Genomic DNA, 14,386 nt, shown 5'->3' with positions numbered 1-14,386 from the left:
TGACTTTACAGCTATAATAACTTTGTTTTCTTTTTAAGTGACTGATTCACGACCCCACCCCCCCCCCCCCCCATTTGTTTTTTTTTTTTTACTTTAGATGATCAGAATCTACAGCCTAATGTGTTTAGAAGGTTTCACAAAAAATAAGGTTACCTATCATGACAGAAGCTCATTATAGAGAGTTTATTATTTGTTTCGAAAACAAAGATTGAGGTGTGTTATTGTTTAAGAAGTTTTCAAAATGAAAGGATAAGCTTATATATATATATCACATCTCAAGTATACTTTAGGTAAAATGCGTCATTTAAAAGTTAAAATTTGTGACTGCACAAAATAAATTTTGCATTAAATTACAAAATTAACATTTCACTGGTTTGTTTGTAAACATAAAAAAGAATCGAGTCTCTGTTTACACAGTTCACAGAATTATTAATGCAAAATATTGCTCTTATCCTTGCATTCAGAAGGTTAAAATTTTGGTCGTCGACATCAAATGAGTTATATTTTTAATTTTAAACATCAAAAATGAAAAAAAGTTTTTATTCCTTCAAAAAACATGAACCAGTCCCTTTAAGGGTGCCCTGGGAACACCGGAACAGGATGAGCAACAACCTATACAACACTCTCTAAATGCGATCCATGTTACACATTATTTTTTTTAAATGTGCATGCACCATCAAAAGAAATCACTGTCATAATGCAGTAAGATCCAGTCCTATAGATACGCTCCATTTACTTCTGGGCAATACACAGTTGTCTTTAGAGAGCGAGATTAACCACAACGTTCAAAAGAGTTAAAACCATTGGGGAAAAAAATTTCAAAATTCAAATGTTTATAATCTAAATACAATAAATAGTCGACTCACACGACAAAATTAAAGAGATACTGACTAAGCTATTCGATAACTTGGCAATGCTGGCTGTGTGGTTAAAAAATCGGTATTGAAGAGAGAATTAAGCTGGGATTTTCCTCTCTCTAAAATCCTGTCTCACGGGAATACGAAACTGGAAAATGTTCTAACGTGGTCGGCGGGTATTCACCGTTGGCGCCGAGAAATTGGTTGACATCTTCTTTCATACTCTGAGCGCCAAACGTCTTTGTGCATCGATATCTTCCAGGTGTAATTTACCTGCCAAGCAGATCGATAGCAATTCGTATTTACATAACCAGCGCACACGCCGGAGTTTTGTTGAATGGTAGTGACCTCTCTGTGATATTAGGAAGTTTTCTAGACAGACAGTGACTTCTTCTGTGTTGTAATTTTAACTGATTTTGATTGTCCTCGGATACATGTACATGAATACGAACTGAAGAAATTAAATATTCATTTCCTTGGTGTAACCACAGTGAACAAGCAATATTTGTTACGATGTGATTGTTAATATCGAGTTTTTTTTTTAAACCCATGTTTGGACCATGTATATATATGTGGTGATCAATTTCGGGAGATCTTTTAATCACTTCTCGCGCTGCAGATGACCCACTGTGATAGGCAGCCCAACTCAAAGGAACCTTGTTAAGTATTGACAACTGCATGGGGCGGTTCACTGCTTTAAAATAGAGGATCTCATCAGTTAAAGTACTAGCCGCTTGTATTTGTTCATCAGATACTAGAATCCAATATCATTTGGCGCGATGAACGTTCGCCAAAACCCGTAGCCTTTTGCCGATATTGAAAAAAGGTTGACATGCAGACTACTACTGCTGTGAATATGTACATGTAACTCGGGAGTTTATTACCAGACAGGTAACAGTTTTTTATTATTTACATTAGCATTTTGCCATTTAACGTTTGAATGACAGAGGAAAGGTAAAACGACGTTTCATACTGTATAACTCCCAGGCTTCAAAGGTCTCTAGTCATCCATAGAGGTTTGTTATATGACGGGACAGTATAATATCTCTGTAAAAATAAACTGCATTCAAGAACACCTGGACCCAGTTCCACCAAGGTTGGTTAACTTTAACAGACAGTTAAATTGTCATTAACTCTTACATTTATATAACGATAACTAGACTTTACTTTTGTGCCACTGGTTCCTGTAGATCCGTGTGGGATGTATTGGTTTTTTTTTTACATGCTGATATGGTTTTCTACATGTTTTGAAATATACAGGCATATACTGAGGTCGGGAACTTTGTGAGATATGGTTATAAAAATATCAACCCAAGATATTATTGAACGTGCATGTACCACAAATTTTAAATGATTGAGTATGTATACAATACGTGTACTTTTGTCGTGGACATAAGCTCTATACATGTACTATATACAGTATAAAGAATCATAGTACATTCACATATAAATGGAATTTGGGGTGGACTTTTGAGGACGTGATAACGAAAATCCTTAGCTTACAGGCCAATGGTGTGAAACCTACGTGCATTTCGTGTTTTTACTAACATTAAAGTACCTCTTGTTTATCCAGCAGATTTTAAACCCGTTTCACAGAAGATACCAATGTTTACTTTATATTTATCTATATATTCATATATAAAGTGGAATTTGAAAAATGCTAATCGGAGGATAAGTGCACTTCACTGAGACCTGAAACTACTGAGTATAGAAGTTTATTACCAGCCCCTTTTTTCCGGAAATCTTTAAATCATATTTAATAACAGCTGTTCTTGCAGATTAAATTAGAAACACATTCTTGTTATGAGTCAATCAGAAGACAATATGATGGTCTCACGTGTGGTTTGTTCAGTGCCTGTGGTTAAACACAGCAGGCGCCTGCCTATAATTACAATGTTATATGATTGACCAGACCACCAACTGGGCACACTAATCAGCACTGACCAGATGACTCTATTAGTGGACATCCTGTGAGAAATCATCTAATTGATTTCCATTATCTCATCGTGTATAACTTAATTCTAATGATTAAGTAACTCGTGGGATTCCGTCATGATATCTAGGCGTTTGCAAGGCAAAAAAGAAAAGTCTTTTATATTAAATTTCATTCAGGTGCTTAGGAGAACTCTGCTAAATCGTCATGGACGAAATGACTTAACGTATTATTTCACACAACGCCCAGTTTCATATCGAGAACAATTTGTGCAATATCATGTATATACCACCTACTGGTGTGTGCACCTATTTAGATAACATTTTGCTTTATCCCACAAGGATCCGGAATTGCGAAGAAAAAGTATTCTTACGACAGGAGATATCATTCATGACACGTTGGTGAAATTGTAGAGCTGAATGAATCTAGGTTCGGAATTGAACACACGCGCTCTCAATTAACACGCCTTCACGCTTTGCTGTGGCAGTAGTGAGTGTAACTTTGCAATTCAATTACCGTGCCTTTCGCGGTTTATACACACCATTGGGAAATATATTAATGGTTAATTATTGTTCAACTATTTCAATTTTCCGTCATTGGACATATCGATACATTTAGAAACCAGTGTAGATTTATAGGAACGTTACAAACGAACTGGTGTTTTTTTGTAGAACATTCATCAGCAAAGGGAAGTAACCCGTGCCAAACTGACCAGTGATGGGGGGAAACCTGGGTTGTGCAGTAAACAAAAGGGGCGTGAAAGACCCGGATAATCAGCCTTATGGGACGAAAGAAAATGTCTTAAATACATCGACAGGTGAGTTGGTAATGGTACATGTAAATACATATTTTATCGTTTGACACGTTTTGGGTCGAGTTTTCCCTGGGTGGAATGTCAACCCTGCGAAATTTTACTCCAGATTCATATTTATAATTGTCAGCGGTATTTTGTTGACGGACAGGTGTTCTTCCCCCCCCCCCCCCCGCTTTATTTCCTTTGATGTATTGAGAGCAGGAATGTTAATTGCTAAATTCACGACTACCGTTAATGAGACACATTTCAACTTAAAAAGAAACCAATAAAGCTATGATTTTTTAACACCCCGACCTTCTCAATGACAAAATTTAAAACTGACTCGTGTCAAAGAAACGAACTTTTCTTAAACAGCTCTACTGCATGTCAGAAAATTGGATTTTCCTTTCAGATGTTTGAATAATGCACTAATTTAAAGAAATAGGCCATCTGTCGAGGCCAAAAGTCCTACGCATAATAATGCTTTGTATGTAGCTATCACACCAACACTTTGTAAACAACCATTAATATTTCCTTTTTTCTCCCTATCAGCGATTCAAATTTTTTTTTTTAGCAAACTAGATATAATTTGATGGTGTTAATTAGTATAAAATTAGATCACTTCAAAAGGAGACATCGACGTCACACAATCATGAAGTAACATTGTTTTGCCATTCCCCTGATTACTTTTTCCACCTGAAACACAGTGGGGAGTACCAATATAAAATGTATTTATAGACAACGAACCCCTCAGCATCAGTTTCGTTTGCCAGTTTGATATACTAGTTTGGGCGTTAGCATACGCTAAATAATCCATGGAACATCGATGTAGTTGTGTGGTTCCTGTTAAGTACAAAACCATTACAGTATTGAGTATTATACCATAAAACACAAAACATGGATGCATAATGAAAATTCTGCCAACACATGTCATGGGTGCCGGGAAACGGGGCACTAATTAAAAATCCATGTATCATGTGTAAACTAGTGTAAAACAGGTTCAGCGAATATCTACAATTGTGAACCCCTCATGATTTTTGTGTAAAGTCCAAAAAAGGACGCCATATAAATGTTTTATGTTTCCTTGTAGATTTTACGGAAGTTTAAACAACATAATCAATGTAGTACACTGACATTTTATTGGAGACGTGCCTGCAGTCATTTTAAACTGACGCGGTTTTTTCTCTTCTGATGAAAGCCAAACCCAGTGGCATTGAGTGTTGTTTATTTCATATAATTGACGTGAAGTATTTTTATTGTTGGGAAGTCAAAGTCGAATTGTTTTATTGTAGCAAATCTTGGTTACAGGATACACATCTCGCACAAGAAACGCAGCTTCCTTGTCTGTCAAGAACTTCTATGTGTAACTATGCACCAGATGCCTCACATTTGTTAGCGCTTCGAAGATCCCAATACAACCTCATTAACGTACATTATTGTCTTTAAAACGCGCACCTGTTTACAAAAAAATACAGAAACATGTTTTTGTTGATACATTAATTCTCTGATCCCTAGTTATCAAACAGACTGAGCAATCCTCAGGGTTCTTAGATAACGTTTCGTGCCTTGTTGAAAACGCGGAAAAAATTAACTTTATTTTTTTCATATCTTGTTAATAAGGAAACATGTGAGGGTGATTATATGTAAAAGATTATCATATGGATGTTCAAAATAATCAGATTAACGAATGTATGGAGTTTATATTCTTTGTTGTGCATTCCTGCGTTGAATATCGGGCGACTCAAAGTCTGCTTATCAACTTGCACCATGCACTGAGATATATCATATATTTTATTTAAGAAAATTGTAAACCAGAACAAAACGAAGATTTTAATACGGACTTCGTTAGAATCTGTAACTTTAGTAGAAGTACATGTAAGCATCGCGCAGACCTTAATTCATTGATGAAAACCATTACCAATGAAATATTTTGATATTTAACTTCGAGATCGCAAATTCAAAAATGTGATTAATAAAATAATGGATTGGACTGATAATTCTGTAATTTCAAAGTGATAAAATCATTAGAGACTTTGTGTGATTTACCTATATATATATATATATATATATATATATATATATATATATAAAGCACAGAAAATTTCACTTTATTTGGATACCCAGTTGAACTCACGACCTGCGGAACCAAATCTCCTAGCAGCATGTAACCAGCGCGGTAGACCGCTCGACCATCTAGGCATATATAATCCACACACACACACACACACACACACACACATATAACCTGTAATACTTTATCAAAGATCACTATCTTAACTTCCAATCACTTATTTTCAAAATAGCACCATTTTGATTGGTGACTACTAAATTATTATGGATGAAGGTAAGTTGTGAATTCAGTGAAACTGCTCTGCTCTGTGTCGATAGGTAAAGATAATAAAACATCAATCCTAAATTATGTAACATTTATTACCATCTGGGCCTCACTAACCGGAGGGAGAGAGAGAGAGAGAGAGAGAGAGAGAGGTAGAGAGAGAGAGAGAGAGAGAGAGAGAGAGAGAGAGAGAGAGGTATATCAATGGGGACTAAATGAATGATCCACGGAAGACAAACTTATAAATAGTCACTGATTGTAAAATATACATATTTTTATCACAAAACGGGAAAGTGACTTGAGAAACCAGGAAACTCTGCAGTGATTGTCGTGTCCGCATCCCCACTTTCCGTACCAAGCACGTGAGTGGATTACATGAAATGCACATGCATCTTCGATCATTTCTATTGCGAACTTAGCTAAGGATAATGACTGACGTATTTTTGTTGTGACAGATTCCTTGGGATATTTTTGTTTGGAAGTCTATAATATATTCATTTATGTTTCACCTGTTTCCGAGAGTTCTACGACGCGGACTGTCACGTGATGACTTATCCTCGGGTGGGTAAATTGCCTTTGTACTATCTATAGACTATTACTTACATGGGTTTTGTTCAATTCAGAATCTTATCTTGAGAGGAAATCTCTTGAGGGTACACACTTTCATTTTTTGAAAATACATAAGGATATGAGTTGCAATGCTTTATACTGTAATAATTTTCATGAACCGGTAACGCACTTCATTAAGTATGCCATCGTTGTAGCATAGATTTCCCCCGCATAGACACCCCTCCTCTGAAAACAGGCCCGGACTAGACTTTCTTCTGGGGGAAAGCGTCCCAGTATATTATTTCCCCTAGTGAACAAAGTCAGTGTAGAGCCCAATCCCTTTGGGGACCCCCCCCCCAAAAAAAAAACCCGCCCTGGAATAGAATTTTCCCTGCTTGTTTTCTAATTGCACAAAATGTACTTATTTTAGCGCATCAACATAAATTATTAAGTTTGTCGTGATAACTTTCGTTTAAAGAAATACAAATCTCAAAATCAATGCGCTACTATATGTTCATTTACAGGAAATGTGTCATATTTTTTATATATCATTTATGAACATTTCTCTAAAATATACATGTATATATGTAGTCACGAAAAGTAATGGTGTTACAGTAGAATGATACAGCACCCCCTATAAAAAGCTTACAACTCAATCAAGGACATAGAATACTCAATAAAGTATGAAATTGAAACCGGTAAAACATTTTGCATACAGGCTTTACCACTGCTGTTAAAACACTTATTCATCACAAGATTTTCCTATTTTTGCATTTTCACTAATATCTATGTCTGAATTCATTAAAATCATGAGGAAAAAAAAAATAAATCCACCCAAAATATTAGTAAAGTCTTTTGCATGTATTTTTAGGTAATTGACATTGTTGCTTGATAAAATGATAATGATCAAGTGTTTTTTAAAAAAGAGAAAGTCCTATTTCATCTTACAATACACATGTATTCGGGGAATCCGATGCCTTTCAGATGCTATAAACAACCTAGGAAATTTGCCATTAGCTTCAAAACGAAAAGTCCCGTGGGGATCCGGGTTAGAATAAGTCCTCAGTACCCCCTTGCTTGTCGTAATAGGCGACTAAATGGGGCGGTCCTTCGGATGAGACCGCAAAAACCGAGGTCCCGTGTCACAGCGGGTGTGACACGATAAAGATCCCCCCACTGCTCAATGGCCTTAGGCGCCGAGCATAGACCTAAATTTTGCAGCCCTTCACCGGCAATGGTGACGTCTCCATATGAGTGAACTATTCTCGAGAGGGACGCTAAACAATATACAATTAATCAATCAATCAAAACGAAAAATTAAGGGAAGGGGAGACGTGTGATTTCTTTCGTTTGAGGTACGAATTAGACAAAAATCAATTTCTACTTGGTGTAATAATGAATTACTTGTTCGGAATTACAAGGTTTTCATTCGAATACCTGTTTGTGTCACGTGGTTCTTTAGAACCGGTTTCATAGCAAGGCTTTATAAGGAAATGCATAAGTGTTAAATACCAGTTTAGGACGACACGGGCAGCTAAACACGTGAGTTTAAATTTTATGAAATGCGTTTTTAAGTAAATTTATTTAATTCAACTTTATGATATATGATGTTGAATTATGTATTTGTACATTTGACTGTACATTTAATATGCCCAATATTAAATAATTGCAGCGTGTCGTTGCTAATTACACACAGTGTGTTATTAATTAGTATTCTACTTTCGTTAGAAAGTAATGAATGTACTCAAAGGAGAACTAGAAATAGGCTGTGTCTGCTGCCCAATCTTTGTGTATAAAACACCGATTAAATAAAACGCTGAAAATGAATAAACTTTAATGAAATATAAATAATCATAGGCTTTCAAAATCAAAGACAAACTTTGTTAGTATAATAAAATGAATGTGCTTTTAGATATTGATTGAAATAATGCTGTACGTCTACTCTGTCTAGATAGGGAAATTACGATATTTTGAAACATTTGAAAAGTCAGAAACATTTTTTGTATACATTTAAATTTTGGAATATCCACGTTGCACCAACTACATGTAACTTTAAATTTAGGTAGTGATATGTATCAAAAATTTTTGTAACAAGTCGGCTTCAATGTTGTGACGTTACCAGCTCCAAATCTTCTGAAAACTTAAAAAAAAACAAAAAACAACAACCCCGAAAAAACCAAATAACAAACTAAAAGTAGATATTCTGTACTGTACATAAATACATGTGGAGGTGCACTAGAGGATACACCGTTAACTTATTCTTCTGTGCATTTGTCAAGAGAATCGTCCATTTAAATCGGAAAATTTGATATATAATTTATTACTCTCAACTTAATATATGAATTTAATAAGTTGACAAAGACCTAATTGTATAAATCAAAAAATGAAATTCATTTTTCATATTCAAATTCTACTTATATTTCTTTTGGGATTTTCAGCTGTTGAAATAGAGGCAATATACTATCACGATCTATACTTTGCATTGTTTACAACCACAGCGTATTTCACGAGGAAATGACTATCATTACAATTTGTCAAGACATCATTGGAAATGTAAATGTAGGAGAATAGATAACCACGGTTTTTTATTTCCTTTTTTTGTTCCTGCATTGCTTTATTTCTTATGGGTTAAAAAATCGGGGGGAAATTGTATCTTTCTGATTTGGGTTTTAATCAAATATTTATGTTCGTTGTTTCTAAAGAACTTCCAAATCAAAAGCAAATCTATAAGTATTGATCCCAAGTGAATATTTTATTTATTGACGTCCTGATACAAACTGTCAGCTTCAGATTAGGTCATCCGGTGTTTGGTTCAATCAATACTTCGGCTGGTAGAAGGTGGATATCTGCGTAGACTGTATCGATCTTCTTTCACAGGAGAGTCCATTGCTCTTTGTTGGCTAGCTCCGAGATTGTGTAGGGAATTTATTCTAATGTTCTTAGTGATGCAACGGTAAGTGAATGGCTTCGATGCGATTACGCATTGTGTTTTACGACAGATTATTTATAAATATGAGAGAGAGAGAGAGAGAGAGAGAGAGAGAGAGAGAGAGAGAGAGAGAGAGAGAGTATTCTTGATCGTTACCCTCCTTATTTAATTTCAATTTGCATTGATCTTCAGTTTAAATGCGTATGAGTTTTTAAAGAAACGAACATGCGAATTGTTAATTAAATCTAACATTAACATGTATATTAATTAAATCTAACATTAACATGTATATTAATTAAATCTAACTTTAACATGTATATTAAAGCACGAATTCCCATAATCCACGGCAATCTTTGTACAATGTAATATACAACATGGAAATGTACAACGATTGATCTTCGTCATCTGCAATACATATGTGACGATTGCATGTACAACAATTCTAAAAATCTACATCACGTGCATGTACAACCATTCTAAAAATCTACATCATGTGCATGTACAATAATTCTAAAAATCTACATCACGTGCATGTACAACCATTCTAAAAATCTACATCATGTGCATGTACAATAATTCTGAAAATCTACATCACGTGCATGTACAACCATTCTAAAAATCTACATCATGTTCATGTACAATAATTCTGAAAATCTACATCACGTGCATGTACAACCATTCTAAAAATCTACATGTGCATGTACAATAATTCTGAAAATCTACATCACGTGCATGTACAAAAATTCTTGCAATAGGGACATGCACAACCTGTATACACGTACAAAGGGCAGGGTGTGATGTAATTCGAATAGTTACATGTACGATCACGGGCAGCTTTTCTATGATGATATGTCGGAATAAGAATAAGTACATGATATTGTGTTCACATTTGTATGGAAACAATTTTAAAACAATTTACATATACAATGTACGTGTACTAAACATATCGATATCGATTTCATACAGAAGTTGAATTACCGTTCATATTATTTCACAATATGTTAAATAGAAATAAATGATTATAGAATATTAATAATGAACAATTCATTGCACTTGTTTCTAGAAGTACAGCGATGCATTAACAAAAAATTATTCAGAGCTCACCAATGTATATCGTTTAGCACGGTGATCTGTCATTACCTCATCAAGGCCTCCACATCAAATGATTCTCCATCTGAACATAACAAATAACATATGCTTATTATGTTTATGGTTACCGCAGTCTTCGTTCCCGCCAATTTACCGATGTAACGTCTGCTCAGAAACAATTATATCAAAAGACAGGAGATACTGTATGTCATTCATTGTAAAAATACGTGCCCCGATCGAGGTATCACGTGATAACAATCTACATGACTTGTGTTTTAAGATTTTTGGGATGCCTCCCTCAAACTTTCACTGTCATTCCGATATTCACCAGTGATGACCTACATTTTTTTGCAAGAGCTTGCACAATTTTATTCTTTTCTCCTGTCTCGAGCTTTCGTTTTGTCGGATCGATTTTTATTTCAGGCTGCCAGAAGAGTCGGGAGCTAGTCGATAGAGCGGATGTTTTTAAGATTCTTTCTGCCGGTAGTCATGCGTTGTCTCTGAAATGGAATAAATGCATTTGTGACTGGAATTTTTTTTTTCAATTTTATCAATTATTTTCAAATAATTAATTTCCATACTTTAGTGTATATTGGATGTTCTGGTGTCATTTTGCGATAGACTACTGTTGTGAAAATATTCCACTTTTATATAACAGTTTCTTGTGACCAATATTTTGGAAATGAGTGGTTGTTTTGTGTTTGTGAATCGATCACTCTTTGGCGGATCTAACTATAACTGTCGACGCCATGAACAAGAGGCGTGGACGGGACAATGGGAATTTACGGACTCAGGTGGTTTATACGATTGGTTTTCCAATGGTGTAATGTGTCGGTAAACTAACTCTCATATTTCCCGTTTAAAGCGGAGAATTTATATTCAACCCGAGAAAATTCGTACTGCATTATGTTTTAGAGTCAAGGGATAAAAAGGATTGGGCATTGTATCGATTTTGTGAAGTGATGTAATATGTCTTTTAATATTCAAGCATTCGTACATAAATTACGGCGCCATGTTCGCTGTTACTGTTTAGAGCTCTGAAATTTCATGTTCCGATACTTTCTCTTTTTAGATATTTCTGCTGAGGAGGCCCCGAGCTGGAAGTTTTGGCAAAAACTTCACATACGTCGGGGAGATCAAAAACAAAAAGAACTTGAAAAGTTGCGATCAGACTTAGAGAATGGCAACCTTCCGATAGTGGATATATCACAAATCGAGGAGGAGACCGGAAAAGCGCAGAGAAGCCAAAGTCTGAGACCGCCTCCCAAACCTCCCAGAATGTTCCTCTTCCGGTCTTCATCCATTAGTACCCCGCGGAACTCTACTGTAATAAATCCTGGATCCGAACGAAATTCCATTATCATGTCACAGGCTTACCAAAATTCGCGATCACGTGACAATGCAAATATCCCAACAGCACTTGTTGCGCCTGTTCGCCAAGAAGTTCCTGCGCAGACGACAGAAAATAATAACGATATACTGGAGAAGGATGCAATAATTACAAATCCGGACAATGTCAAGCCGATCATCACTAGGCCTGTCAGAGGCGAACAGGTGTTCACTCCAAACCGCATCAAAATTGTGACCCCCGATCTTACTCCGCGTAGGAATTTTAGTCGTCAAAGACGTGCCTCAGAAATAGTCCCACAAGAGGAGAGACATAAGCTGATAATTCAGAGCTCTTTAGAACTGTTATGTCAGAAGTTCGATCCTCTCACTATTATAAATGAGCTGAAAGAGAAAAACATCATCAGTGAAGATGATATTCAGGCATTCCAGGAGCATCCAGATCGTCGACTTGTCTGCGAAAGCATTCTCCATAACCTACTCGAGGGACCATATTCAAAGTTTTTCATTTTCTGTGATATTCTCAGAGACTCCTCTGATTACAAAAATCTTGCTTTGATAATGGATGTGATGAAAGATACTTATGATGTTGTTTACAACATTCCTGCAATAGCTAGTGAAGAAATTCCTGTGATGGAAGAAGAAAAGACAGTCACGTTTGAAATCGGATACTTCAATGCAGAGACTGGTGTCATGAAACCGGTTGTAGAGTTAGAGAAGACAAGAGACTCCAGTAAGAGATTCTCAAGAGATTCTCTTTTCTTCAAAAGAGCATCTCGTCTATCATACATGTCCGTCTCTAGCGAGGGACGAGGGAATGACGATTCAGTTCTGATAAATCACGGAACTCCAGTGATCAATATCTGCATTTCTGGACATTCCTTGCATGAAGGTCGAGTAAAATCTTTGGCTAAGGTTGTGAGTAAATACAACTGTATTCTAGAGCTAAGGATTGGCAAGACACAACTATCGGGACGAGACATTGGTCATTTATCTCCAGCAATCCAAGCTAGTACCTGCCTTACTGTACTAGATCTGAGACTGAACTCCATCGGCAACGAAGGAGCGCGGCTTTTGGCGGTTCCGCTGACGAAAAACTCGCATTTACGACAGTTAAACATATCCTCGACAGGGATTGACCACGAGGGATGCAAGAATCTCTCAGATGCTCTCAAACTAAACAATACCCTTACAGACTTAGACATGAGTTTTCTAGAGATAGGGGACAGTGGATGTATTTGTCTGGGGAATATGTTAAAGGCGAATAAAAGTATCAGCAAAATGCGCCTGCGCAGTTCTGGTATTTCCTGGATTGGTTGTGGCATTTTGTTTGAAGGTGTTCAGCAGAGTAGGTCGCTGTGCGTTTTGGATCTGAGTAGGAATTTTATCGGTGACAATGGAATGGAAATGATGTGTCGCCATCTCAATGAAAAAAGTGCGCTCGTGGACCTAAATTTAGAAAACTGTGGAATTACGTCAGTGGGATGTGCAATGTTGTCTGACGTCATCTTGTCAAACAAGACACTCACAAATTTAGACATAAGTGTTAATTTCATTGCCGATGCAGGGGTTGCGAAATTATCCGCTGCTTTAGAACGTAATAAGAGTATCAAAACTCTGGGCTTGAACATGTGTGGCATAACTAATGATGGGTTCTCAAAACTGCTTGACGTACTGGAGTGCAATCCTACTATGACGTTACTGAAACTCTGCTATAACCGTCTAGGCAAAGAACACTCGAATCCTTCCGCTACTTCCGATGATTTGAAATACAGAGTGCGGATAGTGACGTCATCAAATCCTAAACTCAAGATTCTTCTGTGGGGGAATTCCTTTGATGACTGAGTTATAAAAGACAATTAATCAGAATATCAATACATTGTAAAATGATAGAAATAGTCCGTCGCTTTAGTAGGTAACCCATGTATGGAAAAAAAATCACGATTAATGTAGAACAGGTCGTGGTTTTTTTTGCAAGTAAACAGGTGAATATAAGAAATTGCTTTGTAAATACGAGAATTAATAGAACATGATATTGTGTAAAGCATCTTACCAGACCAAACGCTTTAAACTGACCAACCCCTTTGCAATAACCATGGACCAATATAGCAAAATCTCACTAATGTTAGATTGTAAGCCACAAGTTGTTTGCTGATATTGTTGTTTTGTTGTTTTGATGTCAATAAATATAAAATGACATTGTTCCATATTTCTTATCACCGAAGACGTTTATGAAATTACAGCATTTTAGCAACTAATGGTGTGTCATCATTGTTGATACTGTTCATATTTACCCCTTGGAAGCCGCTGTTCAGGAATGTTGCATTATTGTTGTACAATGAATAACAGAAGTCAGTTATATACAGCGTTGTTGTTCCTGGGTATCCGGATTTAGAATAGGTCCTCAGTACCCCCTTGCTTGTCTTAAGAGGCGACTAAATGGGGCGGTCCTTCGGATGAGACCGCAAAAACCGAGGTCCCGTATCGCAATAGGTGTGGCACGATAAAGATCCCTTCCTGCTCAATGGCCATAAGCGCCGAGCATAGGCCTATA

General features: G+C 36.4%; 1 protein-coding gene across 7 annotated transcripts; it reads left to right on the top strand.

Moving 5' to 3' along the window:
* The first annotated feature begins 971 nt into the window (after nucleotides 1-971).
* On the top strand, nucleotides 972-14,031 carry LOC125657204 (uncharacterized). 7 transcript variants are annotated; one of them, XM_048887866.2, is made up of 3 exons: nucleotides 972-1,748; nucleotides 3,462-3,607; nucleotides 11,558-14,031. In XM_048887866.2, the coding sequence occupies exons 2-3, from the start codon at nucleotides 3,508-3,510 to the stop codon at nucleotides 13,675-13,677; spliced, it is 2,220 nt and encodes a 739-aa protein (XP_048743823.1). In that variant the 5' UTR covers nucleotides 972-1,748; nucleotides 3,462-3,507; the 3' UTR covers nucleotides 13,678-14,031. The 7 variants fall into 7 exon arrangements, with proteins under 7 accessions (XP_048743823.1, XP_048743825.1, XP_048743824.1 ...); XM_048887868.2 differs by lacking the exon at nucleotides 972-1,748 and adding an exon at nucleotides 1,843-1,953; XM_048887867.2 differs by lacking the exon at nucleotides 972-1,748 and adding an exon at nucleotides 2,673-3,279.
* The last annotated feature ends 355 nt before the right edge of the window (nucleotides 14,032-14,386 follow it).

The sequence above is a fragment of the Ostrea edulis genome, chromosome 7, assembly GCF_947568905.1.
Source record: "Ostrea edulis chromosome 7, xbOstEdul1.1, whole genome shotgun sequence".
In the NCBI taxonomy this organism is placed as follows: domain Eukaryota; kingdom Metazoa; phylum Mollusca; class Bivalvia; order Ostreida; family Ostreidae; genus Ostrea; species Ostrea edulis.
Note: the sequence above shows the minus strand (reverse complement) of the source record. Positions and strands in the feature narration are given on the sequence as shown.